A 27,558-nucleotide genomic window follows, 5' to 3' on the forward strand; every position below is an offset into this window, starting at 1 on the left:
AAAACAAGTGGAGTTTGATGTGTCCTGGGGGTTCTTCCTCTCCCCTTTCCTCGGCACTCTGCTGGGTGAAGCAGATCTGCCCCAGGCTCCCTCCTGTCAGCCAGCTCCCTTTGGGGAAGGCTCCTGGCTGGGAGAGGCAGAACTCTGCTGTGCCCACGGGGCACGTCCCCGTCCCTGGAGCCACGGCCCTGCTGCCCATGGGACAGGGGGCACGAGGGACAGGGGACATGAGGGACAGGGGGCACTCAGAGCTGTCCCCACTGCCCACGGGACACAAGGGACAGGGGGCACGGGGGACAGGGTGGCACTCAGAGCTGTCCCCACTGCCCACAGGACAGGGGGCATGAGGGACAGGGGGACACAAGGGACAGGGTGGCACTCAGGGCTGTCCCCACTGCCCACAGGACAGGGGGACACTCAGGATGGGGTGGCACTCAGGACAGGGGGACACTCGGGACAGGGGGTAGCCAGGTCTGTCCCCGCTGCCCACGGGCCAGGGCAGTGAATCAGAGAAGAAAGCAGCCCAGGGAGTGCTCTGCAGGCTGCTGCTGACAGGGGAGTCCTGCCCTGCTCTGTTTTCCACCCACAGCCCCACTCTTGGTTTCAGTCACAGACTTCCCCTCCTTCCCCCAGGGAGGATCTCAGCCAGGGCTGGGGCAACCCCAGGCGTCACCCAAACAAGAGTTCTCTCTGCTGCCTTTCTCAGGATTTTCCTCCTTCACAGGCACCCTCTGTTCAGAGAAAGCCCCCGGCCCCTCCCACGCTCTCACGGCACCATCTGGTTCTGCTTTGCACCATGACGTGCTTCCTCTGGGGTTTATTTGCTTTTTTTAGCCAGACCTGAGAGAGGCAGAGAAATGCCCTGTTTGCTTTGGGGATGAACCACCCACCCCTCAAGCACGCTGACTTTAATTATTGGCGAGGTTTTAGTGGCGGGCTAGGGGAAGCTTGAGTTCTCATTTTGGGGTTTTTTTTTCCCCCATGAAGTTCATAAAGGGGCTCCTCACAGCATCTGCTGGGATGATGAAAGGCTTTAGGAGGCTGTTGAGGGTTTGAGTGGGAGGGAGGACAGGGGGCACAGAGCACCTGGCAGCCACTGTCACCCTGTGCCTCAGTGTCCCCGTGGCACCAACAGGGCTGAGCCAGGCCTGTCTCCAGGGCACCAGCACATGGGGATGCTCAGTATCTGCACTGCTCACACCCTGAAGGGCTCAGCAGGCACAGGAAGGCTGCCAGCTCAGGAATGCTCACAGCTCCGAGGCTGAAGGGCATCCCAGGATGGTCCCTTTCCTTTAGCACCAGAGACGGAGCCACAGTGAAGCCCCAGAGCTGTCCCAGACTATTGCACTGAGCAGAGCAGGGAGGAGGAGCCAGCCCTGCCAGCTGCCAGCCCAGCAGAGACACTCCTCCTCTCTGGAGAAATCCCTACACAGCTCAGGAAACTCCACCAGGAGCCACCTCCACCTGCAGCAGGAGCAGTGGCCCCACAGCCAGTGCATTCCTGCAGGGGGATGCAGGAACTGCTGCAGGGGGATGCAGGAACTCCTGCAGAGGGATGCAGGAAGGATGCAGGAACTCCTGCAGCCTTCCCCACCTGGTGATTGGCTTCATCATTTCCAGCGAGCTTCTCAAACTTCACCTGGGTCACAGCCACCGTGCCAGACGTGTGCCTGTGCTGCACAGCCCATTAATCCTCTTTGCTCCAGACCTGATTAAATTTAACATTAGGTTTGGATGAGTAATTTCATCCTGCAACACAATTCAAGGTGATAGATGAGACCACAAGCAGGTGATAACCCAGGCTTGTCCCTCCTCCTGACAAAGAGGAGCTGGCCGGGCTGCACAAAGTGATTTGTGCTGCTCCAGAGTGGGAAGAGCCAAGCAGTGAGGGTTTTCTGGCATGGGAGGCCTGGCAGGAGGAAGGCAGGGGCTGGGTGGGCAGGGCTGCAGAGCCAAGCCAGGCAGAGGGCTGGGATTGCTGGTGGTCCCCACGGTGTCCCCTGCAGCAGCTCTGGCACCAGCTCTGTGCCCACTCCTTGCCCTGCAGGACCTCTCGTGGACACCGTGGGCAGGAGTGAGCCCTGCAGAGCTGCACAGATTGGAAACACCCTCCAAAAGGGCACTTTCCACCCCAAAGAACAGCTCTGGGGTCACGCTGTAGCTCTCCTTTCCTGACAGGCAGCTGCAGTGCCCTGTGCCAGGAGGGCTGGCTCCTGGATGGGCTCACATCTACAGAGCGCTGTGAAGAGGAGAGGCAGATGTTCCCAAAAGCTACTGAGAGGCAGAGAAAGGCATCAGCAAAGCCCTGAGAGGAGCACCCAGCCTGGGCAGCCTCGGGCAGGAGGAGCCACCAAGGAGGGAGCCCAGAGGTTCACCTTGGCACCCTCTGCATGGGACAAGCTGGGGGATAAACCTTGTTAAAACACAGCCAGATGGACTGGGCAGCACCCTGCTCCACCTCCATCCTCAGGGCAGGGTGGGACGGCAGGAGAGGAGCATTTGATGTTAGCAGGGGCAGAGACTGGGATGCTGTGAGAGAGGAGAGCCACCAAACAGTTAAAATGTAAACAACACATCGGGGAAGGCTGGAGGAGAGCCTGGAGAGAAGAGCAGGACCCACATACTGGGGATTCCAGTTCAGAGAGGCAGAGAAATCCCCCGGCAGCCACGGTGGCTGCAGGGCAGAGCTCTGTGCGGGCTGAGCAGCCGCACGGGACAAGGGGTTAATGAGAAAGGACGAGAGAACAGCACAAATAAAATCAGAAATGACATTCTGGCCAACAGAGCATCTCCAGGCTGGGGAAAAACCCAGAGACCTCACTGGGTTCTATTTTCTGTCCTGCCCGGGGATGAGCTCTGGGCTGAAACTTCACCTTTAATCTCATTCCTGCATTTGAGCAGAGCTGCGGTGGCACAGCCAGGCTTGATCCAAAAGCCTCTGGATGAACCCACAGTTCTGGGGAGCTGATCACCCCACAGACCCCAGCCACGGGATGCACTTCCCAGCCCAGGCCCTGCCACAGCCCTTCCAAAGAGAAGCCACAGGCAGGCAAGGCTGGATTCCATCTCCAGCCCTCCCAGAGAATTCCTGGGTGACCTTGGCAGAGTCCCTAATTGCTCTGTGCCTCAGTTCTCCACCCATAACAAAGAGATCATTAAACAGCCATGAAATCGGAGTGAAAGTTAATTAATTCAACGTCCATGCAGGGGGATGGCAGAGCAGGAGCAGCACAGCCAGCCCCACAGGAGCTGGCCAGCCCCACAGCCCGGGGAGCCCGAGGCAGCAGAGCCCTGTGTGGCCAGCCAGGTTAATTAACCTGGGCCCGGTAATTAGGTAATTAGCCTGGGTGGAGTTCCCTCTCCTTCCCGAGTCAGGATTAGCTGGTTCGGGGGGAGGTGGGAGAGCCCTGCTGGGCAATGCAGACATTCCAGGTGCATCCAGACCTGAATTCCTGCTCTTCTCAAAGAGAAAACTGCAGGGTTGTGTGTTCCCGGTTGTTTCTGTGTTTGGTGCAGGCACAGGGTGTTCACTTCTGCCCCTTAACAGAAATTAAAATTGTAGGAGAAAACACAGGGGTGTTGCAGAATTGATTCAAGGGACACAACTTGAAGATGCAGTAACCACAGGACTGATTTTTTTTTTTTTCTTTTAGGCCCTTTTATATCCTTACTCATAGGGATCTAGAAGAAAAGGGAATCAAGAAAGCGAATTCAAAACCATCCCATTCATTACTGAGCCACTCTGGACACTGCAACAGGAGGTTGGGATTCCAGGGAGGTAAAATGAAATCAGGACAGTCCAGAAAATATGAATGAAATTCTCTCAGCATCCTTGAGTAATAGGACAATAGCCCATTAATATGAAAGTTGAAATATAACCTGTGTCATTAGAGTTTCAAACAGGAAATTGGAGTTGCTATTAACATGAGAAGAAATGCACTCACAGTAAAGGTTCTCTTAAGCCAAAAGGACACCTCAATTAGCAGCAAGAAGGATGTGTGAAGGATCAGGAGCCCCGAGTCCCTTTAAAAGGAAGTTCAATAATCCAGCACTGCCCATCCAGTGAGGCTGCCCCAAGGGAAGCAGCTCCCTGCTGAACCAGGAACTGCTTCAAATTCTGTGTGAACCATGCAAACTCAATTCTCACCCTCAGAATTCCACAGGAGGAATTCAACCCTTGCACACCCAACCAGAATAAGTGAGGCTGCTGAGGACTGTGGCTGTTGGTGGCTCACCTGCCTGGGGTTCTGGGAGCTCAGTGAATTCCAAGGAATATTCCAAAATTCCAACAACCAAGGAATCAGCCACTGGGCAGTGTGGGCAGGAGCAATGCCACCAGTGGAGGTGGGATGTGTCCTTTGCATCCTTTCTCGTTTTCTTTCAACGGACAGAGTTGTCCAGATGGAAAGGAATGGTGTGAATTCCACCTTCCCAGAGGGAAAACACACCTCAGCTGCTGTCAGCACTTGTGATTTATAACCAAAGCCTTTGGATATTTAGTGGGTTTCTCAAAGGCTGCGCCCCTGGAGTCAAGTGCTGATGTCTGAGACCTGCATCTTTCTCACTCTCAAGGAGAGTTCCTGGCCTTTGATACTATAGAAAAATTTGAAAGCAGAACTGTTAGAATGTCAAAGTGAAGGAGTAGAACAGCAGAACAACATAAACAAAGTGGAAGGAAACATTCCTCCAAACGTCTGTGTTTAATTTTCCTGACTTTCATGCCAACTCCAGGTTTTGGGTGCCTGACTCCTGAATATTGGAGCACTTCCAGTTTGACAGCACAACAGCCTGGCATAGACATCAGCATAACCCAGTCCAGCAGCTGCCAAAAATGACAGCGAATGATGTTCACATTCCTTTTCTTTTTTTCTGAGGAGCAGAAGGAAAACGACAACAACAAAAAAATGGACTCCAGGGATGCAGGAAATGCAGGGGCTGGACTGGGAACCTTCTCTCCAGGTGGAGGCTGCACGCTGCATAATTTGAAGCCAGAAAGCAACACTTTGGAGGGCTGCATTGGTTGGGGGTTTTTTGGGAAGGAAATATTGACAGTGCCTGTCAGCACCTTCCCAGAGGGGTGCAGTGTCAGAGCACATTAGCCTATTGGAAATGAAAAACCAGATGCAGAGTCTGAGGCCTGGGAGCAGCAGAGCTTCGGCAGCAGCCCAGCCTCTGTGCATGCTAATTCAGTTTAAAGGAACGCTCCTGTGCTCTTTGCTTTTCAGCAAACAGCTGGGGGGGGGATCCCCCTTTCAGCTCTTTGTAATAGTTTAGAAATAAATACTCCACATAAAGATTTTTGAGCCAGACTTACCCAGTTTTTTAGATTACAAAGGACTGAGAAACATGCTTAGCAGTATTTAGAGGAACATTGAAATGAAGGAAGTGCCTGACTCCTTTTGGCTTTAGGGGATTGTTTGGCATGTAGGAATATTCCACGTTTCTGGCCTATTCTCTCATTTATCAGCCACGTAGAGAAGTATCTGGATTTTCTCCAAAAGGAAAATCCACACTCCAAACCTCATTGCTGTTTATTACACGTGACAGAGGAGTGGGAAAAGCACAGGCAGGACCGTGGAAACGTGGAAGGGACAGTGATTTCACCAGGGAGAAGTCCCACAAGGCAGGAAAGGATGGCAGTGTCTGCCATTCCTCCCATCACAGAGCTGCACACCTGCCTCAAGCCAACCAGGACTCATCTTAAAGAAAATCTGCATTTCTCACACTGCACCACCACAGGAATTGCCCCACCTCGGGATCTGTGGTACCCTAAAGCCACAGAGAAGCACCTCCTCAACTCCAGCAGAGTCCCCCACCCAGTCTGTGCCCTGAGCCACCTGTGCTGTGTTTAACTCGCTCAGAGAGCTCTCCTGGGCAGGAGCTGTTCAGATCCCTCCTGGCAGCAATATTCCAACCACTCCCAGTATCCACCCTCAGTACGTGCCTGCAGAAGTCCCATTCCCCCCGACCCAGCACTGACAGGGAGGGAGGGAGGGAGGGTGGAGATGTTTTGCCAGGTTTGCTTCCTTCCCCCGTGCCTCCTGCTGCTCCTGCCTGTCCTGCAGTGATGGATGGCTATTGGTTCTGGCTTCATCCCATGGAGAGATCTGTCACCTCATGCCAGGGAGAGGTGACAGCAAATCCATCAGCATGGAGACAGCACTCCCTGGCAGATTGCTTTCAAGGCCACTGGGGGCTGGATTCTTCTTTGCCTCCCACCCCTCTGGTTCCTCTCCTCCCCTCTTTTACACAGGTCTTAGTAAATCTTCATTTGAACAAACCCATTTGGCCCCTGTGCACAATGTGGGTTGCACGTCCAAGGAGGAACAGCCCTGAATTAGTGTATTACTGTCTTGTCTAAAAGAAAAAGAAACAAGAAGGAAAAGAAGGAGGAGTTTTACAGAGTCTGGGTTGAGATTCTACCCTGAGTCCCCAGGGGTTTATCAAGTCCAAAGCATTGTTTGACCCAGAGGGGAACGTTGGTCCAGCAGCAGCTTCTCCTCAGGGCAGTCTCAAGGACGGGAGCACAGAGCAGGCAGGAAAGGAGGACACTGGCAATTGAAACCACAGCTGATAGAAACGGAGCAAAGTGTTTCCATTCCACACAGCACTTACCTTGTTCAGCCTCTGGAACACTGCACTGAGTGCAGGACAGGAGCACCCCAGAGTTCTGCTGCTCTCCCCTGACCCCTTTGTGCCTCAGGACAGGAAGATTTATTCTCCTGGAAGTGCAAGCTGAGCTACATCAGCTGATACTTCCAATGCTGTTTGAGATCTTCACACAGGAGACTTTAGTTAATCATGGTAATTACAGGCACCTTCCCTTCCTCCTCTCCCAAGCACAGGAGGTGATTATTGGTGCATAGAGAAGGAGCCAGTGGCAGCCTGGGCTTGCAAAGGAAGGGACACCTTGGTCACTTGGAATTGCTTCTGACAGAGGTGACACCGAGGAGGTGGCAAAGGGGGCAGCTTGGAGCCAGCAATGCCCCGTTTCCCCTGGACACCCACCAACACCTCTGGGTCTGAGAGTCAGGATCAGTGCTGCAGTCTGCACACGGAGCAGGGCAGAACGCCGAGCTGGCTGAGAGCTCCTGGCCGTGCTCCCCTGGCCCCGGGGATGTGGCTGGGGGAACACCTGGGTGCAGCCCAGAGGAGCTGCAGGAAACACCCTGCAGGCTCCAGGCTGGGGCCAGCACACGTGGAGGGGCTGCTGGACTGCAGGCTGCCCGTGCAGGGTGACTGATGGGTCTCTGTTCCAGCCACAGGGCTTTGGACCAGAACCCCAGAGCCTGCTGCTTCCTTGAAGGGGCTCTGCTGCAGCGCTGCAAACTTCCTTTAAAGTCAACTGCTTTGGCATTTTAATATTTTAAGTGCTGACCCCTCATCGATTCTGTTCAGTCTTTTAAATCTTTAATTTACTTACTTCTTTGGGTTTTAAACCTTGCCTGCAATTGCAGCTAATTAAAAAGCTCATTAGTTGGCATCCTGAGCTGATTCCCTGGGCTTTATGTACTGTACAGTTCGCCTCCTGAGAGCCTGAGCCATGGCTGGGACTGCTCAGCTTGTTTCCTACCTCCCCAGCTTTATGAGGTGTTCCATATTTTGGAAGACTGTTCCCTTTCCCCTGATTTTGTTTTAAACCACACTTGCTGCAGCCTGCAGGAAACTCAGAGCCGTTCTAGCTATCCCCAGTAGCTGTGTCACAAATTTGTTTATAGCCGATCTTCCCCATCGTGCAGAGCTGAGGCCTCCCCACACTTGCAGCCCCTTTTAAAAGGGGAATTGTGTGTAGACAACAAACATCCCAAACAGATTAATTCCCATCACTACGTGCAGGGCTTGACTTAAGCTCAAACATGCTGTTTACATGCCCAGTAGGAAATTCCATCCTCCTCAAAGACAAACAGCAAGGGCTAAAGCCAGAGACACAAAAAACGGGTCCTGATCTCACCCACCCCATTCATAGACCCTACAAGACAAATTCTAGAGCAAAACACCAAAATGCATTTCTAAAGCAGACACGGGGTCACATTCACATCTCCCATCCATATGAATTTGCTCCTTAAATTCAGTTTAGGGATGGGTGGCTTCAAAGCCAGTAAACATTTTCCTGGTGTAGCACTGATAAAACCACAATCTGGGCCAATTCTGGTGGAAATCTTGCCAGAAGATTTGGGAGCAGTCAAATTCATTCCTTAAACTCTAATGTGTCCACCCAACAGCATCAGGAAACTTCTCCTCAAACCCACACTATTAGCCCCAGTTTTTATTTGGAAGATACAAGTGCATATATCAATTTTCGTTCCAGTACGTGCTGCCATGGCCACGTCTCTCCCCTGCCCTCACTTCCCACATCCCTGCTGCCTTTTCTCCCCAGTTCTCAGCCTTTGCAGCTTGTCACAGCCAGCCTCAGTCAGGGCTCTCACGGCAGCAGGGCCCCAAATGGAAACTGGAATATGGAGCTGCTCCCTCACCAATTCCTCTTCTCCTCCCCTCCCCTTCCTTGTCACCATCTGGCTGCTCTGCCTTCCAACAAATCCAGCAGCTCTGCTCCTTGCCTGGGGAAGCTCCTGCCTTTAAGTGTGCTGGAGAGCCCAAAACGTGGTTCCAGAGCCTGTTCCAGGGAAGGTTTGCACAATAAAGTTGCAGAGGAAGCTGTGATTACAGAGCGGCGCTTTGGGAGCCTCTGAGACGCCCCCAGCCCCGGCTGCTGCAGGAATGTGTTCAAGCCCATCTGGGAAGGACCAGCCTCCTGCTTCCTGCTGCCTCTGCCTGCCAGGAGAGCCAGCAGGGGTGGCAGGAGCAGGGACCAGAGCTAGGCTGCAGCACAGGCGGCTGGGATGGGCTTTGGCACCAGCTCAGCCCTCGTGTTTTCATTTTACAAGGTCAAAACCAAAGCCACCTCTGGTTTGGGGTTTGCGTTCATGCCTACAGAAACAGGAGGGATTCCAGACCTGGCAAACCCCAGCTTCCCCCCACACACACCCCACACACATCCCCTGCCTTCCCTGCTCGCTGGCTTGTGACCAGCAACATCCAAAATAGCCACCTTCCCCTTCTCTAATCCCTGCCTTGCTTTTCAGACTGGAAATAGAATAAAGCCAAATAGAAAAAATCCATCCCCAGAGCAGCCCAGCAGGGCTGGCACAGTCCAGCCAAGGAATTTGGCAATGGGAAAGGCAAGCCCAGACAGACTGGAGCAACAAGGAGGGGATGCTCAGGTGAGACAACAGCCAGAAAACACAAAGCTGCCCTCCAAAGGATGCCAGGGTGGAAGTGGTCAGGCAGTGAATAGCAGCACCTGAATCCCAATGTAAATACCAGGAAATGTCAGTGGGGTTTGGCTCTAGGGAGGATCATGATCTCTCCCACCTTGTACATCCTCCTTACTGACCCTACAATCCCACGAACCAAGTCCAGCAGAGCTCCCCTCACCTTCCAACACACCTGGTTTTGGTACCTGCAGGTGCCTCCCCAGCCTGTTCCCTCCTCCCTGAGGGAGCAGGGCAGCACAGGGCTGCTGCAAACACCCCTTGGCTGAGGTGCTGCGGTGCTCTGAGAAGCGCAGGGACAGAAGGACTGCAGGAGCTGGGCTGAGAGAGGAGTCACAGAAACCCGAGTGGATCCCCAGCGAGGACACACAGGATCTGTCAGGAGAGAAGGGAGGAACCCGGGGTGGGACAGCAGAAAGCAGGGATCAGGGCTGTGCCTGGCTGGGGGAGCCAGCGCAGCAAGTCAGGCTGGAAGCACATGATGTTTGTCAGAGCCCGGAGCAGCAGAAGATGTTACGGGTCAGGACTGAGGTCTCTGGCAAAGCCCAGCAGCTGACGGGACACAAGTTTACGCAGGGCTCTGTCTGCTGAGGCACAGGGACAGGCTGCTGCAGCAAGGGCACAGAGGGTCCAGTTTCAGAGCCCGGCCCCGTCGGGGCCCAGTGGCGCCGTCCAGGCTCCCCGGCGCAGCTGGGATTCCTGCGGGTGACACATGGCCCTGGAGCACCGGGGGGAGCAGGTGCCACCATCCCTGCCCAGCCTTCCTAAAACAGAGCCCTCCTGCTTCCAAAAGCGGCCGGAGCCGGGGTCTTTCCAAATCTGTTTTGCTGCAAAGCCTCCAGAGAGGTCAGGGAGGAGACGCTCCCATCCCGAGCTCCTTTCTGCTGCTGGTGCCAGGCCTGGGCACCTCAGCGTGTCTCTTCTGCTCCAGTAATTCCCAGCTGCTGGCACACGGACAGGGACAACGCAGAGCAGCAGACGCCGGCTGGGGCACAGAGCACTGAGCAGATCTGCAAGGGGACTGGCAGCTTCCACCCCTGGGATTTGGGATCTGGTGTGTCAGGATGAGAAAAATCAGGCTGCCCTTCATGCCAAGCCAAGACTCTCAGTGCCCCGAGACGCTCCAGCCTTGCTGTTCTTGACTTTGCTGCTTCAAAGCATATCAGACTTTGGAACAGGCTCTAAATCTGTTAGACAAGCAGAAAGGACAGGCAAAACCCAACCCAGGCCATCACAGACAGCCTGTACCTTCCACGGGCTGTGCATTGGTCCTGGAAGGCCACAGAAAATCAGCAGGGGCCAGCAAGGGGTGTGAACAAGCAGTAGGCAACCCCAAAACCCGAGAGCTGCCTTCTCTCCTGCCCCTTTAGCTGCACACACTCAGTGATCCCCAGCCAGGACATCTATTCCTGCCTTCCCAGTTCAGCTCCCATTGCTGCTGGCTCCTAAAACACAGTTTACTTCTGCCTGGAGACCTTGGTGCAGCCTCCCCTCCTGGCCCCGCAGATCTACCAGGGATGGCCTCTGCCCTCAGAGCAGAACAAGCCACGTTCCAAAGGGGCAGGGCAGAGGGAGGAAGAGTTCTGGGAGGTTTAATGCCCCAAAGCATCGTTGGCCCTCGTGCACAGCCCTTCTGCAAGGCTGGAGGAAGTGAGTCACTGCTGGGGCTGGAGCTTCAGTCATCCCTGGAATGGCCTGGAGCAGGGACAGCTCTGCCCAGGGAGCAGCCAGCACTCCATTCCTGTTTGTGTCCCACATGAATCACTCCCAGCAGCTGTGGCCGTGCCTGACTGTGCTCCTCATGTGCTTTCTATTAGCTGGGAAAACAAGGCAGGCTGCTCCAGCACCGGGGCTTTGGCTTGGTGCAGTGGGGAGAGCAGAGGGGAGAACCTGGGAGCCCCAGCTGGGCTTTCCCCCTGCACAAAGGTGCTGTGGGTGGGAGTGGACACCCCTCTCAGGCTCCCTGGGGTGCCCTCGAGCCCCCTTCCACACAATTCTCTTCTCCATTCAGCTTTCCAACTCCTGGGCGTGTTCTGTAGCCAGACTGACTCCCACATACACACACAGCTATTCCTCAAAAGCCAAACCCTTTGCCTGGCAGAGCAGGAGTATTTTACTTATTTCAAGAACTATTTTACTGAAGGCACAACCCAGAGGAACGTTCCCATTCAAAATCTGTAGCCACAGGAATTACCAACAGCGCTGTGCAGGAGCCACAGTATGATGGATGGAAAGTCCCAGCCCCTGTGTGACTTCAGGGAGCTGTGCCTCAGTTTCACCCCCCCTGCTCAGCTGAGGTCAGGGTGATCTGGGGAACAGCTCTTAAAGCTCTTTGGTGTGCTCAGAGGAAAGGAGCTCCAGACAAGCAAAGGTGTGGCTATTGATTAAGAGAGCACAAAGGGAGCAGGCCAGGCTTCGCCCTCCTCCTGCCTGGGTCACTCCCTGTTGGGAAAAATGCTGGGGTTGTGCTTTCCACCTCAGCCAAAAATAATCAGCGAGCTGCAGGGGGTAGAGGGCCTGGGGAGGGAGAGAGAATTTCTCTTCTGAGGCTGCCAGAGCGGAGAGGCTGCAGCACATAATGAGAAATGCATTCCTTCCCTGTGCCTTCCCTCCTCCTGCAGCCACCTCTTGACAGCAAATCCGTGTGGGTCTGCTCCAAAAGCCACAGGAGTGTGCAGCCCAAGCCAGAGGCTCTCTGCTTCCCTTTGAGACAAGGAGCCTCCAGACTAAAACAGGATGTTTAGCTCTGCCCCCATGGCAGCTCTCAGGCACAGCCTGGGGATGCTGGTAACACGAGTTTTGCTGGGGGGACACAGGTGTGCACACAATGCCTGGGAGACTCACCTGTGCAGGGGGTTACCTGGGACACGCACAGGGTTCATTCTCACCTGAGAGACTCACATACAGAGTTCATTCTCACCTGTGCAGGGGGTTACCTGGGACATGCACAGGGTTCATTCTCACCTGAGAGACTCACATGCACAGGGTTCATTCTCACCTGTGCAGTGGGTTACCTGGGACATGCACAGGGTTCATTCTCACCTGAGAGACTCACATACAGAGTTCATTCTCACCTGTGCAGTGGGTTACCTGGGACATGCACAGCAGTTCATTCCCACCACAATCCCCGTGCTTTCACCACTGAACAAGCCATGTTTATGCCAGAGCACAGCTGAGCTGTGGCCTTCAGCACATTTCTGCCTCCAGCACCCCAGGGCTGACCCTTGGCTGTGGCTGCTGGTCCCCATCACCGCCTTCCTCCCCTCGGGAGGCCTTGGCTGCTCCAGAGGATGCTCGGGAGAGGGGCACGGCTCAGCATCCCCCCAGGCTCTCCTGCCAGGCTGCAGGATGCCAGGCAGAGGAAGCCCTGAGGACTCGGGGCTCGTTGCCAGGAATCAAGCTGCTGTCCCCAGGGAGTGGTGGCAGAGCAGCTTTTCCATTTCCTTGGCTCCAACCCTCGCTTCTGTTCCCCCCAGCGTCTGCTGCGCTCCAGCCGCGAGTTCCAGGGAAGCCCAGCTGCCTCAGCAGGTATGGTCTCATTAATGAGCAATTAGCTCCCAGCCTAATTGGGCAGCAGAATGGCTAATGAGCCCGGCCGTGGCTGTCTGTGCCCTCATTATCCCGTGCTCAGCCAGAGGCAAGGCTGAGCTTCTGCCCCATTTCCGTCATGCCACCGTCAGAGCCAGCTGCGTGTGCCACTGCTCCAGAGCTGGTGGCTTCTCTTCTCTTCCTCTCTCCTCTTCCCTCAGCCCTGCACTGCACACCACATCCTCCCTGTCGTTCACTCACAAGTTTTCTGCTCTCTCCTCCCTGTCTTTATGGCTGTGAACACGGACACACACGAGTCTTTAACTGTTTGGCCATGCCCACATAAATATTTGTATTGTCACCTGCACACAGGGCTGAGAGCCCTGCAAAGGAACAAGGGCTGTGCCCACCTGCCCCAGCTGGAGAAAACATTTCCAGGGCAGCACAGAACCCTCAGCACCCATACAAGACCCCCAGCACCAAACTGGGCACCAAACTGCTGCAAGGAGGGTGAGGTTAACCCAAATCTTTGCAATTCTAAGTCACAAATCTTCAGGAGTCCTAAGTGAATTCCACATGAGCCTTTTTCTATATACTCTGCTTTAGATTCTCAGTTCAGGACTAACAGAACACATGAAAATGGTTCAGCTAACCAGCAGAGCTCTAGAATGTATTTTTCTTTCCAGCTTTTGGATTCAGAGACCTCTTGATAAAAGTGGCACGTGACCCTTAATGAGAGTCAGGGTTGGTTTTTGCCTTTTTTTTCCCCTTCTTTAAAAATGTTGTTCTGTTTGTTTTTGTTTCTAGGTTAAGTCTTATCCAGCAGCTGGACTCTGGATAATCCAGGTCATACTACCAAGATGTGAAATGTTTCATAGCTCTACCTGCTGCAGCAAAGAACCATGTTCCTTCCAGGATTGATTATTCCAACTTCCTGCTGCTCCTGATAAGCCTTTCCAGTGCCTGCTGCTGGTTTTAACCATGGCTTCTTCTGCCTCCAGGGTCCTTTCTTATATTAGATTATCTCAACATATCACACCCGCTTTTTAGTCGCTTCACTGCCTCCCTGTTAAGCACCAAAATGGTTTTTTAACTGCTCTTTTGCCCTAGAAGGACTTCTCTGACCTTGTTCTACCCCAGGAGCAGTTCCCCTCCTGGGTGCTCCCTGTTTTACACATCTGGAGAAAAGAAAGAATGGGTCAAAACCCACTTTTTAAGCATTGAGGGTTTTGGTTTTTTAGGCCAAAGCCTCTCCACATTGCTTCATCCTTGCCTAAGCTGCTGGTAACCAGGCTAAAGTCCAACACATTCTCATTTAGGACACAGGGGCAAGCTGGTTTCACCGTGGCTTCCCAAAATCGTGTCGAGACCCCTTGGAATCTTTTCCACCGAAGATCTCAGAGCATTTAACAGCCCTCGGTGCAAACTTCGTGCCACTCTCGGGGCTGCAGAAGAGGAGCTGAAGCACTGGGAAAGGCTGAGCCAGCAGTGGCAGATCAACCTCCCCATAAAAACACGCCGTGCACCGAACCATCAACAAGCTCCACCAGTGGCTTTAAAGGGCTCCTTTAATGAATGGAACGAATGCTGGAGCACAAGGCAGTTAGGGAAGCTCCTCACGTCTCTTCCCCACCATGTGCTGCAATCCTTCCTTGCCATTGGGAAAAGAGAGGCACGGTCATGTGCATGGGATTGATTTCCCAGAAGTCCAGCACTGCATAATCCCAGGCATTCCGGCGGGGCAGGCAGCAAATGGATTATTGTGTGCATTTTTGACAGCCTTGCCTTCACTGTGGGCTCCCCACGGCGTTTCTTTCTGAAAAACCCTTCTGCACAGCCCTGTGTCTCTGGGCTCACCCATCTACCCTTGCTAATATTTTATTTACTGCACCCTCGCCCTGAGAGCAAGCTGCTCCCCAGCCGTTGTTAATTAGCCTGGGTGTCTGTGCAGGGCACATCCCTGTCAGAATGGACTGCCCGGAGAGCACAGCATTGAGCAGATGGATTTTACCCACAAGTTCAGGTATCAGTACAATGATTCCTGCATTTCACCCAAGCACAGGATAACAGCAGCCCGGCCAAGCCTATATATTGACATGGAAAAAGCAATACAAAAGAACAGTCCTGAGGGCAACTGTTCCTCTTCCCCCCTCTGGTCCCTTCCAAACACTGATTACCGGCTCCAGGGTGGAACCTTGTTGATCTCAAAGTCATCTGTCTGCCTTTGAAAATGGCAAGAAGTTTACCCAGCTGAAATCGCAGACTTTGGGTTTCCTTTTTGGCGAATTCATGGTGGGTTCTCTTTTTTGTGTCTTTGAACCAAAATGGAGATGAGGTGAAGCTGTGAATGTGGAACGGGGAGCTAAACAGTGGCTGGGGGCCTCGCAGGAAAAGTTAAATGAAAGGGCAGTTCTGGAAGCAAGAATGATGGAGTGTAGTCCAAGGAAATGTCTCCAGAAAATCAGTAGTAAATCTTGTTCACTTCATATAAGAAATCAATACTGCCATTGGAGCAGGGACATCAGGAATGGCAGAAAGGACTTTCATACTGAAAAAAGTATTTACAGTACAGGAGAGCTCAGAGAAGTGAACAGAGAGCTGCACTTCACCCAGTGAACTCAGTCATCATACGGAATTAACAGCAGCCATTTCTCAGCCATTAAAAAAGACAAGAACAGCTTGGCCATCCCTGCGTGTCGATACAGGCAAGGCAACTCAAAGGAGGCCATTCCACGGATGTTTTTATATATGGAGACACTAAGAAGGCATTAAAGCAGGCTCATTTCCAGGGAAATAAATAAAATTTAACCAGAAGAAGCTATGGATAGAGGCTGGTGGCAACCAAGGCAGGGGCTCTGGGAGAGCTTTAACACCTGGCTGGGAGGATGCATGAAAGCCAAAGGAGGCTCTCTCAGCAATGCTGCCCCATTCCACGTCCATTTGTGCAGTGTTCAGGTGTGGAAGAAGAGAGCTGCAATAGCTGGGGTGGTTTTATTAAATATTATTGCATGGCTTGTGCATTTTTCAAGTTCAAAAGTGGAGACCATCTAAAAGAAACAAACACTGGCAGTGCAGCTGCCTTGTGTTTCTATCCCTGTGACCATAGCAGGCGTGCAGGCACTGCTCGGAGGGAGGGACAGGGCAGTGGTGTCACACACAATGCAGCGGTGTCACACACAATGCAGCGGTGCAGTGGTGTCACACACAATGCAGCGGTGTCACACACAATGCAGCGGTGTCACACAAAATGCATTGGTGTCACACACAATGCAGTGGTGTCACACACAGTGCAGTGGTGTCACACACAATGCAGCAGTGCATTGGTGTCACACACAATGCAGCGGTGTCACACACAATGCAGCAGTGCATTGGTGTCACACACAATGCAGCGGTGTCACACACAGTGCAGCAGTGCAGCGGTGTCACACACAATGCAGTGGTGTCACACACAGTGCAGTGGTGTCACACACAATGCAGTGGTGTCACACACAATGCAGCAGTGCATTGGTGTCACACACAATGCAGCGGTGTCACACACAATGCAGCAGTGCATTGGTGTCACACACAATGCAGCGGTGTCACACACAGTGCAGCAGTGCAGCGGTGTCACAGCTGCCAGCAGGACATTTCCCAGCCAGCAGACAGGAATTCCCAGCCCGAATTGCTCTGGGACAGAAATGTGCACACACACACACACACAGAGCAGCTCCCTTCAGAGGTTCGGCTCTGCCAGTCCCTGACACGGAGCAAGCAAAGTGAAACAGAATTGGCACGGCCAGGCAGAGCCAAAAGGTGCCCACCCAGGAGGGGAGAAGGGCAGGAAGCAGGTGGGAGTGCCCCGGATCCCCCGGGGCTCTCACCCCGCCATGGGGATGCCCAAATTCTCAGCCTGTGGAGGTCTCTGCTTCCCGTGAGCTCCCAAGCAGGACACGGATGCTCGAGGGTTGAATTCCTGATTCCCGAGAATCTGCTGCCATCCCGTGGCAAATCCTGCCGTGGCACCTGGGGCACAGGGACAGCAACCACGGCCACCCTGGAGAAGGGAGGGAGCCCCTCAGTGCCCTGGTCAGTGCCCTGGTCAGTGCCCTGGTCAGTGCCCCATGGTCAGTGCTCCATGGTCAGTGCTATGATCAGTGACCAGGTTAGTGCCCTGGTCAATGCCCCATGGTCAGTGCCCCATGGTCAGTGCCCCATGGTCAGTGCCCCATGGTCAGTGCTATGATCAGTGACCAGGTCAGTGACCAGGTTAGTGCCCTGGTTGGTGCCGTGGTCAGTGCCCCATGGTCAGTGCCATGGTCAGTGCTCCATGGTCAGTGCTCTGGTCAGTGCTCCATGGTCAGTGCTCTGGTCAGTGCTATGATCAGTGACCAGGTTAGTGCCCTGGTTGGTGCCATGGTCAGTGCCATGGTCAGTGCTCCATGGTCAGTGCTCTGGTCAGTGCTATGATCAGTGACCAGGTCAGTGACCAGGTTAGTGCCCTGGTCGGTGCCATGGTCAGTGCCCCATGGTCAGTGCTCTGGTCAGTGCTATGATCAGTGACCAGGTTAGTGCCCTGGTCAATGCCCCATGGTCAGTGCCATGATCAGTGACCAGGTCAGTGCCCTGGTCGGTGCCATGGTCAGTGCCATGGTCAGTGCTCCATGGTCAGTGCTATGATCAGTGACCAGGTCAGTGACCAGGTTAGTGCCCTGGTTGGTGCCGTGGTCAGTGCTCCATGGTCAGTGCTATGATCAGTGACCAGGTTAGTGACCAGGTTAGTGCCCTGGTTGGTGCTGTGGCCAATGCCCCATGGTCAGTGCCATGGTCAGTGCTTTGGTCAGTGCTAATATCAGTGACCAGGTTAGTGCCCTGGTCGGTGCCATGGTCAGTGCCATGGTCAGTGCCCCATGGTCAGTGCTCCATGGTCAGTGCTATGATCAGTGACCAGGTCAGTGACCAGGTTAGTGCCCTGGTCGGTGCCATGGTCAGTGCCCCATGGTCAATGCCCCATGGTCAGTGCTCCATGGTCAATGCCCCATGGTCAGTGCTATGATCAGTGACCAGGTTAGTGCCCTGGTCGGTGCCATGGTCAGTGCCCCCTCTCCAATCCCACCAGAGCTGCAGTCAGGACAGTTGTTCAGCTCAAACCTACTCAATCCCTGGGGCCGATGTCACTGTCCTTCCCCTCCTGCCCCTCGCCCCAGGGGGACAGGGACTCCCCTTGCCCAGGGCCACACTCAGGAGCCAGAGGCCTCCTAAAGGCAGCTTTGCCAAGCCCCCACAGCCCAGCTGGGCACAGGAACGCATGCCAGGGCCATCAGCCAACAGCTGATGTTTACTTATTTGCACTCTGGTAAATAAAAGCCAGCCAGACGAGCCCTGGGGCCCAGGCACACACGGAGTGTCTGTTGTGCAGTGCCCAGAGCTGCGGCTGGCACGGTGAGAACCCGCTGGGCAGTCTGCAGGCACTGCCAGTGTGTCAGACCGCTGACTACAAAGGAGGAATCCCACAGCAGGGCTCTGAGGACAGAGCCTGTTTGCCACTCCTCAGCCAATCATGATGTCTTTGTGAGAGAGGGACCTGATCCACTGGAGAGGCTGCACAGAACACGCAGGAACGGGAGAAGCAGAGCACAGATCTTGCTGCACAAATGTCACAGTACAGGCTCAGCTGCTGCTCTGCTGTGGCAGCACATTTCTCTCCCACTCAGGATTTTTCAAAGAGGTGCACAGAGAGAAATGAAAGAGACAACAATTTCTATTTCTGCTCCTTGTTTTCCCATGTGGAATGTGTTTGGAAAATTGTTTACCTGGAGTGATTGCTTGGTTGGGTTCTGGTGAGGATTGTTTGAGCCTGATGGCCAACCCAACCCAATCCAACCCACCTGGGGCTGGGCTCTCAGAGAGGCCCATGAGTTGTGTTAGAGTCAGAGAAAGTAGTGTGGAGTTTTAGTATCCTCCTTTTATATAGTATATTAATGTATTTTAGCATAGTTATAATAAAGAAATAATTCAGTCTTCTGAATTGAGTCAGACATCCTCATGTCTTCCCATTGGGTTCACCTCATTTGCAATGCTCTGCGGTGTCCCAGACAGCTCTCCTCCCACCCAGACCTCACCTGCTCTCCTCACTCGGGGTAAATGCAGCTGAACGCAGCAGTGGGGCTGAAGCAGCTGCAGAGAGGGGCTGGCACAGGTCGGGAGCAGCACTGCAGAGGCTCCAGCATTCCCTCCTCCCGCCTGCACAGCACAGAACTGCAGGGCAGAACACAAGGTGTAAGTAACCCAGCAGCCAAGGTTCAAATCACGCTGAAATTATGGCACAGCAATTGCAAATCCTGCAGCCATTCGGATTCAAGGCTCTCAAAACCCTTCACTAAGTTCTCAGAACTTTACTAAGTTCTCTCCCATCGCTTTTGCATAAATAGTGGAAATGCATTTGTTGGCAGCTCTTTTGAAAGAACTAAACTGTAATTTAGAGGCAGTAAGAAGCTTTCCCCCTGTTCTGTACACAGGGAAGCCAAGGTAGAGCCCAGCAGCCCTGGGAGTGGTGGCAGAACCGAGCTGCACCTGGACAGATTGGCACAGGCATCGCCCAGCCCTGCGGCACAGGTTTATCCCTCAATGGGCCATTAAATAATTTGTCACGAATGCCAAACTGGTACTGGAGAGAAAGAAAAGCCTGGAGTTGCAGGCAGGATTACACAACCGAGGGGCAGAGCAGCTCGAATTGCCATCAACACCTGCCTGGGCCCATTAGCCCGTGGCTGCCAGAACACACTGGGGTCACCCCAAACTGGAGCTCAGGTCAAAAGGAAATTAAATACAGGCACACAGAGCCCTGCTCATGGGCGGTGCTGGCAGGAGGGGCACATACAGTATTCACACTTTAATGCGGAATACAAAATACATTTAAAAGTTGTGCTCTGCAGTTTGTGTGGCCCCTCTTACCTGCAGCACACAGGAGGGGTGGGCCCAGAGAACATCGAGCTTTGTCCGAGATGTACAAGCAGATGTTTCTGCGCTCGGGTGACTCAGAAAATCTCTGTTTGTGTCAGGGACTTTGCGTTGAACTCCTCTGCTGCACCCCAGCCCAATCTGAGCCTGCCCCAGGCTCGGGGAGGAACACCAGGAGTTTTCCCCCATTTCCTTGTGTCCCACTATTGAGGCACCTTCGTTCTTCCCCCCTCAAGACCCCAAACTGTAACTCCTCCCAGCCAGACCGACAGGATTCCTTTTCCTTTTCCTCCCTATCCCTCGCTCCATCTGACACACCTGCTTGAAAAACAAACCGGTCCCATCAGCCCAGAATACATTTCAAATAAACATATAAAAGAGCTGTTATTGACATGAATAAATTGACTGGGACCATTACTTTGTAGCTGCTTGCCACAGAAAAAAGCCTCTCAAAGGCAGCCCGAGGCAGGGCAACAACATTTACATTTAGATGAAGGCATTTCTGTCACAACACCTCCCAACAGTTTCTGGCCCCGGAACTGTCTCCAGAAGAAATCAGCGAAGCCAAGGAGCTTGGCTTTAAATAACATAGACGGAAAAGGGAGAATTTGTTTCTGCAATCCACTGAATGCTGTAGTCTGGAATCACACAATCTGCAGCAAAGGAACGTGAAAGCAGAGTGGTGACACCCACAGTGTGTTCCTTTACTCGTAGGGTCCTCTGGCAGTGCTTCAGACATGCTGCTGATGTCCGTTTCATTTAAAACACTGCTGCTGATGTCCATTTTATTTGCCACTCCATAAAGAGCGTTAAACTGTGAAGGAGTGAACTAGAGAGAAGGATAAAAGTGACAGCTGGATGACACTAAAACAATCCAACTCAGAGGAAGGAAAAACCCACCGAGGGTGTTTTGAAAGCTCCAATTCAGCCACATTACCAAGGCAAGAGCAGCAGATTCCTTGTGACCGCCCAGACTTTGAAATTGGGGCTCTTTCCAACAAGCTGCAAGGCCAGAGAAACCTCCATCCTCCAGATTTGACTAATAGTCTGTTCCAGCAGAGCCAGGACCCCGGGCAAAGTGAGATACAGCTCCCCTGGCCTCACACCGAGCTGTTTCCCAAGGCCAGCCCAGCATTTATCCATAATTTCTCTCCCCGGGCAGGGAGCTCAGCCTGGCACCTCTGCAGGGAAAAGGGAACGTTCCTTCCTGCTGACATTGCCACAGGTGAGGACACGGGACAAGCCCTGGAAGAGCTAACAAATGGGGGAATGGAATTGCAGAAACTGGAAAGACACAGCAAAGTCACCCAGAGTAACAGAACAGGCAACAATCACTTCAGTCTTTCCACATCTTTGACAGCTGCACTCCTGAGCTACCCAGGGGTGCCTTGGTGCTTGGGAAAGCACATTACTGCATTAATATTAACAAACAGCAGTTATTTGTGCTCACCATGAAGCTGGGCTTGATTTAATGTCCTAAAATTTGCATACTCTGACTTTAAAAACCTGAAATGTGTAAAACAATCAAATCCTACCCAGGATGTGACCTGACCCCTACCGGCCAAGCATCCTCCCCTCATTAAATGCTATCCCCTCATTAAATTCTATCTTTTGTGGCATCTTTTCCTGAGCCTCTCCCATGACTCATCTGAGCAGAAAATGGATCAATATTTATTGTGAAGGCTCGTTTCTCTCATTTGTGAGGCCCAAGGAAGACGTGCTCATGTTGTATCAGAAACCTGCTCTGCACCAGCATTCAGGTGCCACAGGTGACCATTCCAGAATTCAGTTTTGTAAAAACCTCTGAGAGTTCACGCAGATAATTTTTTTTTTTTTTTTTTTTTTTTGCCAGATTCCTTCACTGGATATTTCTCTAGGGAGAAAGAGGGAAAGAGTAGCTGAATTTGCAGGGGCCAAGTTACCACTTCTCCAGAGATCAGCACTTGCAGAGAACAAAAAAACAACCTGGCTAAATTGTCCACGTGGGATCTGCGGTTTGCATTACGCTGCTTTTATCTTTTGCTCCAGTTTGGTTTTGCAAAGTCAACAGAGAAAAAGCAGCTTTAATTAAAGCGGGACACAAACAGCACAGCAGATTGCAGAGGCTGCTCTGGATGTCCCCGCTCTTCTTTCCCCCTCAGATGTTTCTGATCCCCGAGGGTGAGAAACCCCCAAGGACGGACCCAGCACAGCCCAGCGGGGCTGTCTCAGCCTCACCTGTCCCGCAGGAGCACAGAACACCTGGATTTTGTGCAGGACAGCTGCCTGGGCCAGAGGGGCGAGCTGCGTGTGTGCAGCTGCTGGGACAGAGGACACGAAGCTCCGGGTGAGCTCTGAGTGAGCTTTGAGTGAGCTCCAGGTGAGCTCCAGGTGAGCCCCGGGCTGGCCTGGGGACACCGGGACACCGGGGGAGGTGGGATGGAGGAGCACCGAGGGACAGGGAGCCCCGGGGCTCTCTTGGGCTGCCCCAGATCTCTCTGCTGTCCTCCCGCCACCTCTGCCCTGCACAGGACGGGACCTTACCTGCGACCTTCTCTCGGCTGCTCCAGAACCTTCTGGAATCCCTCAGGTGCCAGGCCCCGGCCCCACCCTCCCCTCAGAGCGCCCTCGGCTCCCCCAAAGCGGCTCCGGGGCTTCGAAAGTGCCAAAGTCTCCCAACAAGCAACACCTGAGTGGCCTCTCCTCGTCAGCTGGCACTGGGACCCCTCACACCACCTGCCTTCCCCTCATTGTTACCTGGCACTGGGACCCCTCACAACCCCTGCCTTCCCCTCCTGTCCTTACTGGGAACCCCTCACAACCCCTGCCTTCCTCGCCTGGCATAGGAACCCCTCACAACCCCTGCCTTCCCCTCCTGTCCTTACTGGGAACCCCTCACAATCCCTGCCTTCCTCGCCTGGCACAGGAACCCCTCACAACCCCTGCCTTCCCCTCTTCTCCTCACCTGGCACAGAAACCCCTCACACTACCTGCCTTCCCCTCTTGTCCTCCTTTCTGGGAACCCCTCACAACCCCTGCCTTCCCCTCATTGTTACCTGGCACTGGGACCCCTCACAACCCCTGCCTTCCCCTCATCTCCTCCTTTCTGGGAACTCCTCACAACCCCGCCTTCCCCTCCTGTCCTCGTTAAATCCCCGAACCAGTCCAGGTGTGGAAAGCAAGCCCCGTGGTGGGGCTGGGATGTGATGGCCTCTGGGATCCCTTCCAGCCCACCCCATTCCATGGAATCCCACGGCATTCCAAAGGGGATTCCCGGCCCAGGAAGGATCAAATCTCACCATTTAACTTTTTAAACTTTTTTGATTTAACTTTTTTTTTTTTAATGTGCTGCTGGAGCCCAAATGGCCCCACAGAAACTCTGGCAAGGTGCAGGTGACAAAGCCACGCAGCTGATGGCCTCCAGCTCTCACCCTGCCACGGCACAACCCCATTAACACAGAACCACAAGTTAATAACTGCATTGTTCAATTTATCCAGGGGTAAAAGTCCTCTCCAGCCCCGTCCCCGTGGAATTCATCGTTTTACATCTGGAAACTTAAAACCTGTTAAGCAGGGTAGGGCAGCCTGAGCCCACTCAAGTTCTATGTTGAGCACAAGGAATTAAAAAAGAAATGTCAAAATAAATAGCACAGGCTCGGGAAAGGCACTTTCAGAAGCTATTTGCAGCAGACAAGAGCTGACCTTCCCCTCATAAAATGCCACGGGGTATAAATAGAGCAGCCTCTCGTGCCATTTGTCATGAGGCCCTGCCTGCCTGCCCCGAGCCCGCTGCAGGAACAGCACTCTGTGCTCAGAGCAGCAATCACCCTGAACTGGAGCCACAACACTGTTCCTGATAAATCACAGACAGAACCAGAGCAGGAACCTCCCCAGCACCGGTCCTGCAAAGCTCCCTGTGCCATCCCAGTGCTGATCCTCACCAGCTCCCTGTGCCATCCCCGTGCTTCCCTGGGTTTTGGGGATGCTGATCCTCACCAGCTCCCTGTGCCATCCCCATGCTTCCCTGGGTTTTGGGGATGCTGATCCTCACCAGCTCCCTGTGCCATCCCCGTGCTTCCCTGGGTTTTGGGGATGCTGATCCTCACCAGCTCCCTGTGCCATCCCAGCACTTCCCTGGTTTTTGGGGATGCTGATCCTCACCAGCTCCCTGTGCCATCCCAGCACTTCCCTGGGTTTTGGGGATGCTGATCCTCACCAGCTCCCTGTGCCATCCCAGTGCTGATCCTCACCAGCTCCCTGTGCCATCCCAGCACTTCCCTGGGTTTTGGGGATGCTGATCCTCACCAGCTCCCTGTGCCATCCCAGCACTTCCCTGGGTTTTGGGGATGCTGATCCTCACCAGCTCCCAAACACTCACCAGTCACCCACTGCATTCCCTGGGGGAACCACCACCTCGATGGAACTGGAAGGCAAACTTCAGCTTTTCAGAAGACACTGAGCAGACAATGAGTTACTGTGCACCTCCCTCTCTGCAATTACCCCTTTGCTGAGCAGCTCCTGCCAGCTCGGGGTCACTTGTGTTCAACACTGGCACAAATAACTTCTCTCAGGAAAAACAATTCCCAAAAATGCAGCTACTGGGGTACACACAATGTATTACACTGACAACTGAGCAGTAATGTGACTCGAGGATGCAGAAATGGAATTGGACATGATGTTGATATTTGTGTAGTGTGCATTAAAAACAAAATAATCTCAAAGAGGGAAAAACTAAAGCCAAGAAAAGACAGGTTTGAACCAGATAAGCTGGCCATGCCAGCACCCCACATCATCCCAGGTGAAAGCAATTCCTCTCCCACTAACAACAATCAAGAGACACATTTCACTTGCAGGCAAAACCTGGCTGCTGTAGTGTAGCTTGGTTTTATTTATGTCCACAAATATTTCAAAAAAATTACAAAATACTCAAATGGAGAGAACACAGAAGTCACGATTTCTGGGTTTCTACTCTGTTTACACTGTGTTATCCCATGGCAAACTACTCATATATACATTAAGCTTCAAGATATATATAAATGTAGCAGTCAGAATGTACACTCTGCTTTAACGGTGCAGTGAAACAAGCTCAACCATGACGACATAGAACAAGAGAGACGTTTCAAAAACACTAAAGCAAAATTTAAAATAAACTTTTGGAACAGAGGAAAAATAAGAGAGATTTCTTGAAAGAAAATCAGAAGGTCTGGGCTGTTTTTTTTAACAGGGCATTGAACACCAAGATGGCTTCAGAAGCCACTGCAGGTAAAGTTGTAGTTAATCACTGGGTTAAAATGAAGGAATTTCAGTGCTTATTTGCTGAATGATGTGAACAAAAAAAGCTCCCATAAGTTATTAGAATGCTCTTCTGGGAAAAAAAAAAAAATCCATGAACAGCTTTAGAACAGACTGCAACATCAGCTGAAAAATAAGGAATACAGAGAGGACCACTGGAGGGAATTAGCTTTTCCTTTTTCTGAAGAACTATGGCTAAAAAACAGCAAGAGAAGGGTTAGAAGAAATAGCTGAACTCCCCCAAATTCCCCAATTCCACACAGTAAAACAAAAGGAGGGAAGAGACTGAAGTGAAATGTGCCTGTGAGACCTTTAAAGCAAACTGAGGCACTCTCTGCTGAGCAGGCCCATCCTCCTGGCTGCTCAGCCGTGAGCCAAAATAATCCCTGTTCCACAAGGAAACCTCTCACCCCATCCCTGCCCACAGCCACCGCCTCCAGCTCCCTGAATTCTGGACTGACCTCGTGGGTCCCCAGCTCAGAACAACACCCTCACCAGAGTCAAACCCAGCAGGGCTGAGGAACACCTCAGCACTGAGAATCCTTTTTGTGTGTGGGGCACACAAAAAGGGAAAATCAGCTGAACAACCCCCTGCTCTCCCCTCTGCTCCTGCCTTAGTGGGCCTGCAACATTTTGCACTGGTGAATGGTCTGGCAGCAGCTCTGGGCTGAGCAGCAGGAGGTGGGTGAGCACTGTGCCTGCAGCTATGATTAACTACAACTTTATCAGTGGCTCAGTACAGTCCTAGGACACAACCATCACACTGAACAGGCTACAACAGCAGAGAGAGCACTCGTGAGTGGAGAGAGAGAATGGGGGCGGTTGTGCACCAGCAGAAAAAATCACCAGCAGGTTCAGATGTCCATCGGTCGCATCGCCCTCTGCTCCAGCAAAGGAAAACTGTGGCAAAACTGGGAAAAAAACTTTAAAAACTTGCCTCGTAAGCAGAGCTGTCTCCTTTAATGCTCAGTGTGTATTCCTCTCCCCATCCTGGTGGGGAGCAGCCAACCCTGCAGGGACTGTGGGGTTGGGAGGCAGCGTCACTGTCCCAGAGCACTCAGCTCCTCAGGGACACAACACTGGTGGCAGCTAAGCAGTTTTTACTTATAAAAACCCAAACTCAAATGGTCCAAACCAGACTGGTCTTTGCAAAACAACTTAATGAACACCAAGTTCATTCTCCTTAAGAACTTATCAAACAGGAGGCCAGGAAAAGCACGTCCTGCCCAAGTATGCACGTGCATACAAAATTCTGGCTGCACTAGTCTGAGCCATGGAACACCTTTAAAAAGAGATTTTTAGAAGAGATTATTTCTCTGAACTTTCTGCCCAAAGTCTAAACCCAATGGAGCTAGATTAAGTTTCAAAAGGTCGAGGGAAGTAAGTGTTTTATGGCCACACTGAAAAGGAACAGTTGAAGGTGGCATCCAAAGGGCCAGCGGGGTCCAAGGGACATCTGAGCTGCTGAGAAACCCAACTCAACAAAATCAGCTGCAGAACAGAGAGATGGAACACGAACAAAAACCCCCAAACAACCAAACCAACCAAAAAACCAAGAACAGAAACAGTCATTTGCAACATTATCCCTGCAAATCCCTTTAATGCTTATTGTTGATATCAAACCAAATGTCAAGCTTTTACCCATTTGAAATTATTGATACCCATCATTCCCTTTAATTAAAGGGATAATTATATATATATATTTTATTAAAAAATCAACTCTGTATTCTGTCAATACCAGGTAGGAATTCACAATTTGTGATGTTACTGAAAATCAAGATAAAATGTTTCTGGAGTTTGTTTTGTTTTGTTTCTCCCCTCTACCCAAAAAAAGTTATTTACAGACTTAAAAAGCCATGCTGCAGAACTGAGCTCTCTTTAAAATTATGAAGATTTCCTACAATGTATTAAAATAAAAGTAGATTTTTTTTTATTATTATAGCACTTGGATTCAGAGCTTGTTATGTCACCTACTTGCAATCCTTGTTTTTTTCTTTAATTACCTATAGATGCATTGAGTGTCCCTTCACGCACAGTGACTTGTGTTGTGAACCTGATTCTAGCACCTACTGAAAACAAACTAGTAAGAAAAGAAAAAGAAGAAAAAAAAAAAAAAAACAAGATTGCAGGAAGCTCTCTGAATATTCCACACAGTCCTGTATTTCCAATAGGCTTCTGAATACGTTTTCATGCAGGGAGACCCACACCAGTCTTGAGAAATCTTCTCTACAAATGAACACTATGCTGATAAGTCTCTACTTGTTGGGTGGTTGCTTCTGTTTTAAATATATAAAGAAATCTTTATAAGATATTCTTTTCCTTTTGTAGCTCTTCATGTATGTAAAAATGTTCCACTCCTTCCCAAGGACTGGGGTTTCCATAGCCAGCGTTACAAATAAATAATTTATTACAACTGTTTGTCGCCTTCTTTTTTCAGTCGACTGCAAGAGAAAGAAAACTCATTTTAACACAGCAGAGGAGGTGTGAGGCACAGGAGGAGCCTGCAGGGAGCAGGGGCTGCAGCACACCCGGGCACTGTCCTGGCACGGGC

General features: G+C 52.1%; 1 protein-coding gene across 3 annotated transcripts in view; it reads right to left on the bottom strand.

The window, feature by feature from the left end:
- Positions 1 to 24,580: 24,580 nt before the first annotated feature.
- RERE (arginine-glutamic acid dipeptide repeats) overlaps positions 24,581 to 27,558 on the bottom strand; it is a 132,754-nt gene continuing 129,776 nt past the window's right edge. For all 3 annotated transcript variants that reach the window (XM_021537774.2, XM_021537771.2, XM_077788094.1), the window contains one exon: positions 24,581 to 27,448. In XM_021537774.2, coding sequence (XP_021393449.2) covers positions 27,415 to 27,448 — 34 coding nt within the window. In that variant the 3' untranslated portion in view covers positions 24,581 to 27,414. The remainder of the gene's footprint in view (positions 27,449 to 27,558) is intronic.

The sequence above is a fragment of the Lonchura striata genome, chromosome 24 (genome assembly GCF_046129695.1).
Source record: "Lonchura striata isolate bLonStr1 chromosome 24, bLonStr1.mat, whole genome shotgun sequence".
Lineage (NCBI taxonomy): Eukaryota > Metazoa > Chordata > Aves > Passeriformes > Estrildidae > Lonchura > Lonchura striata.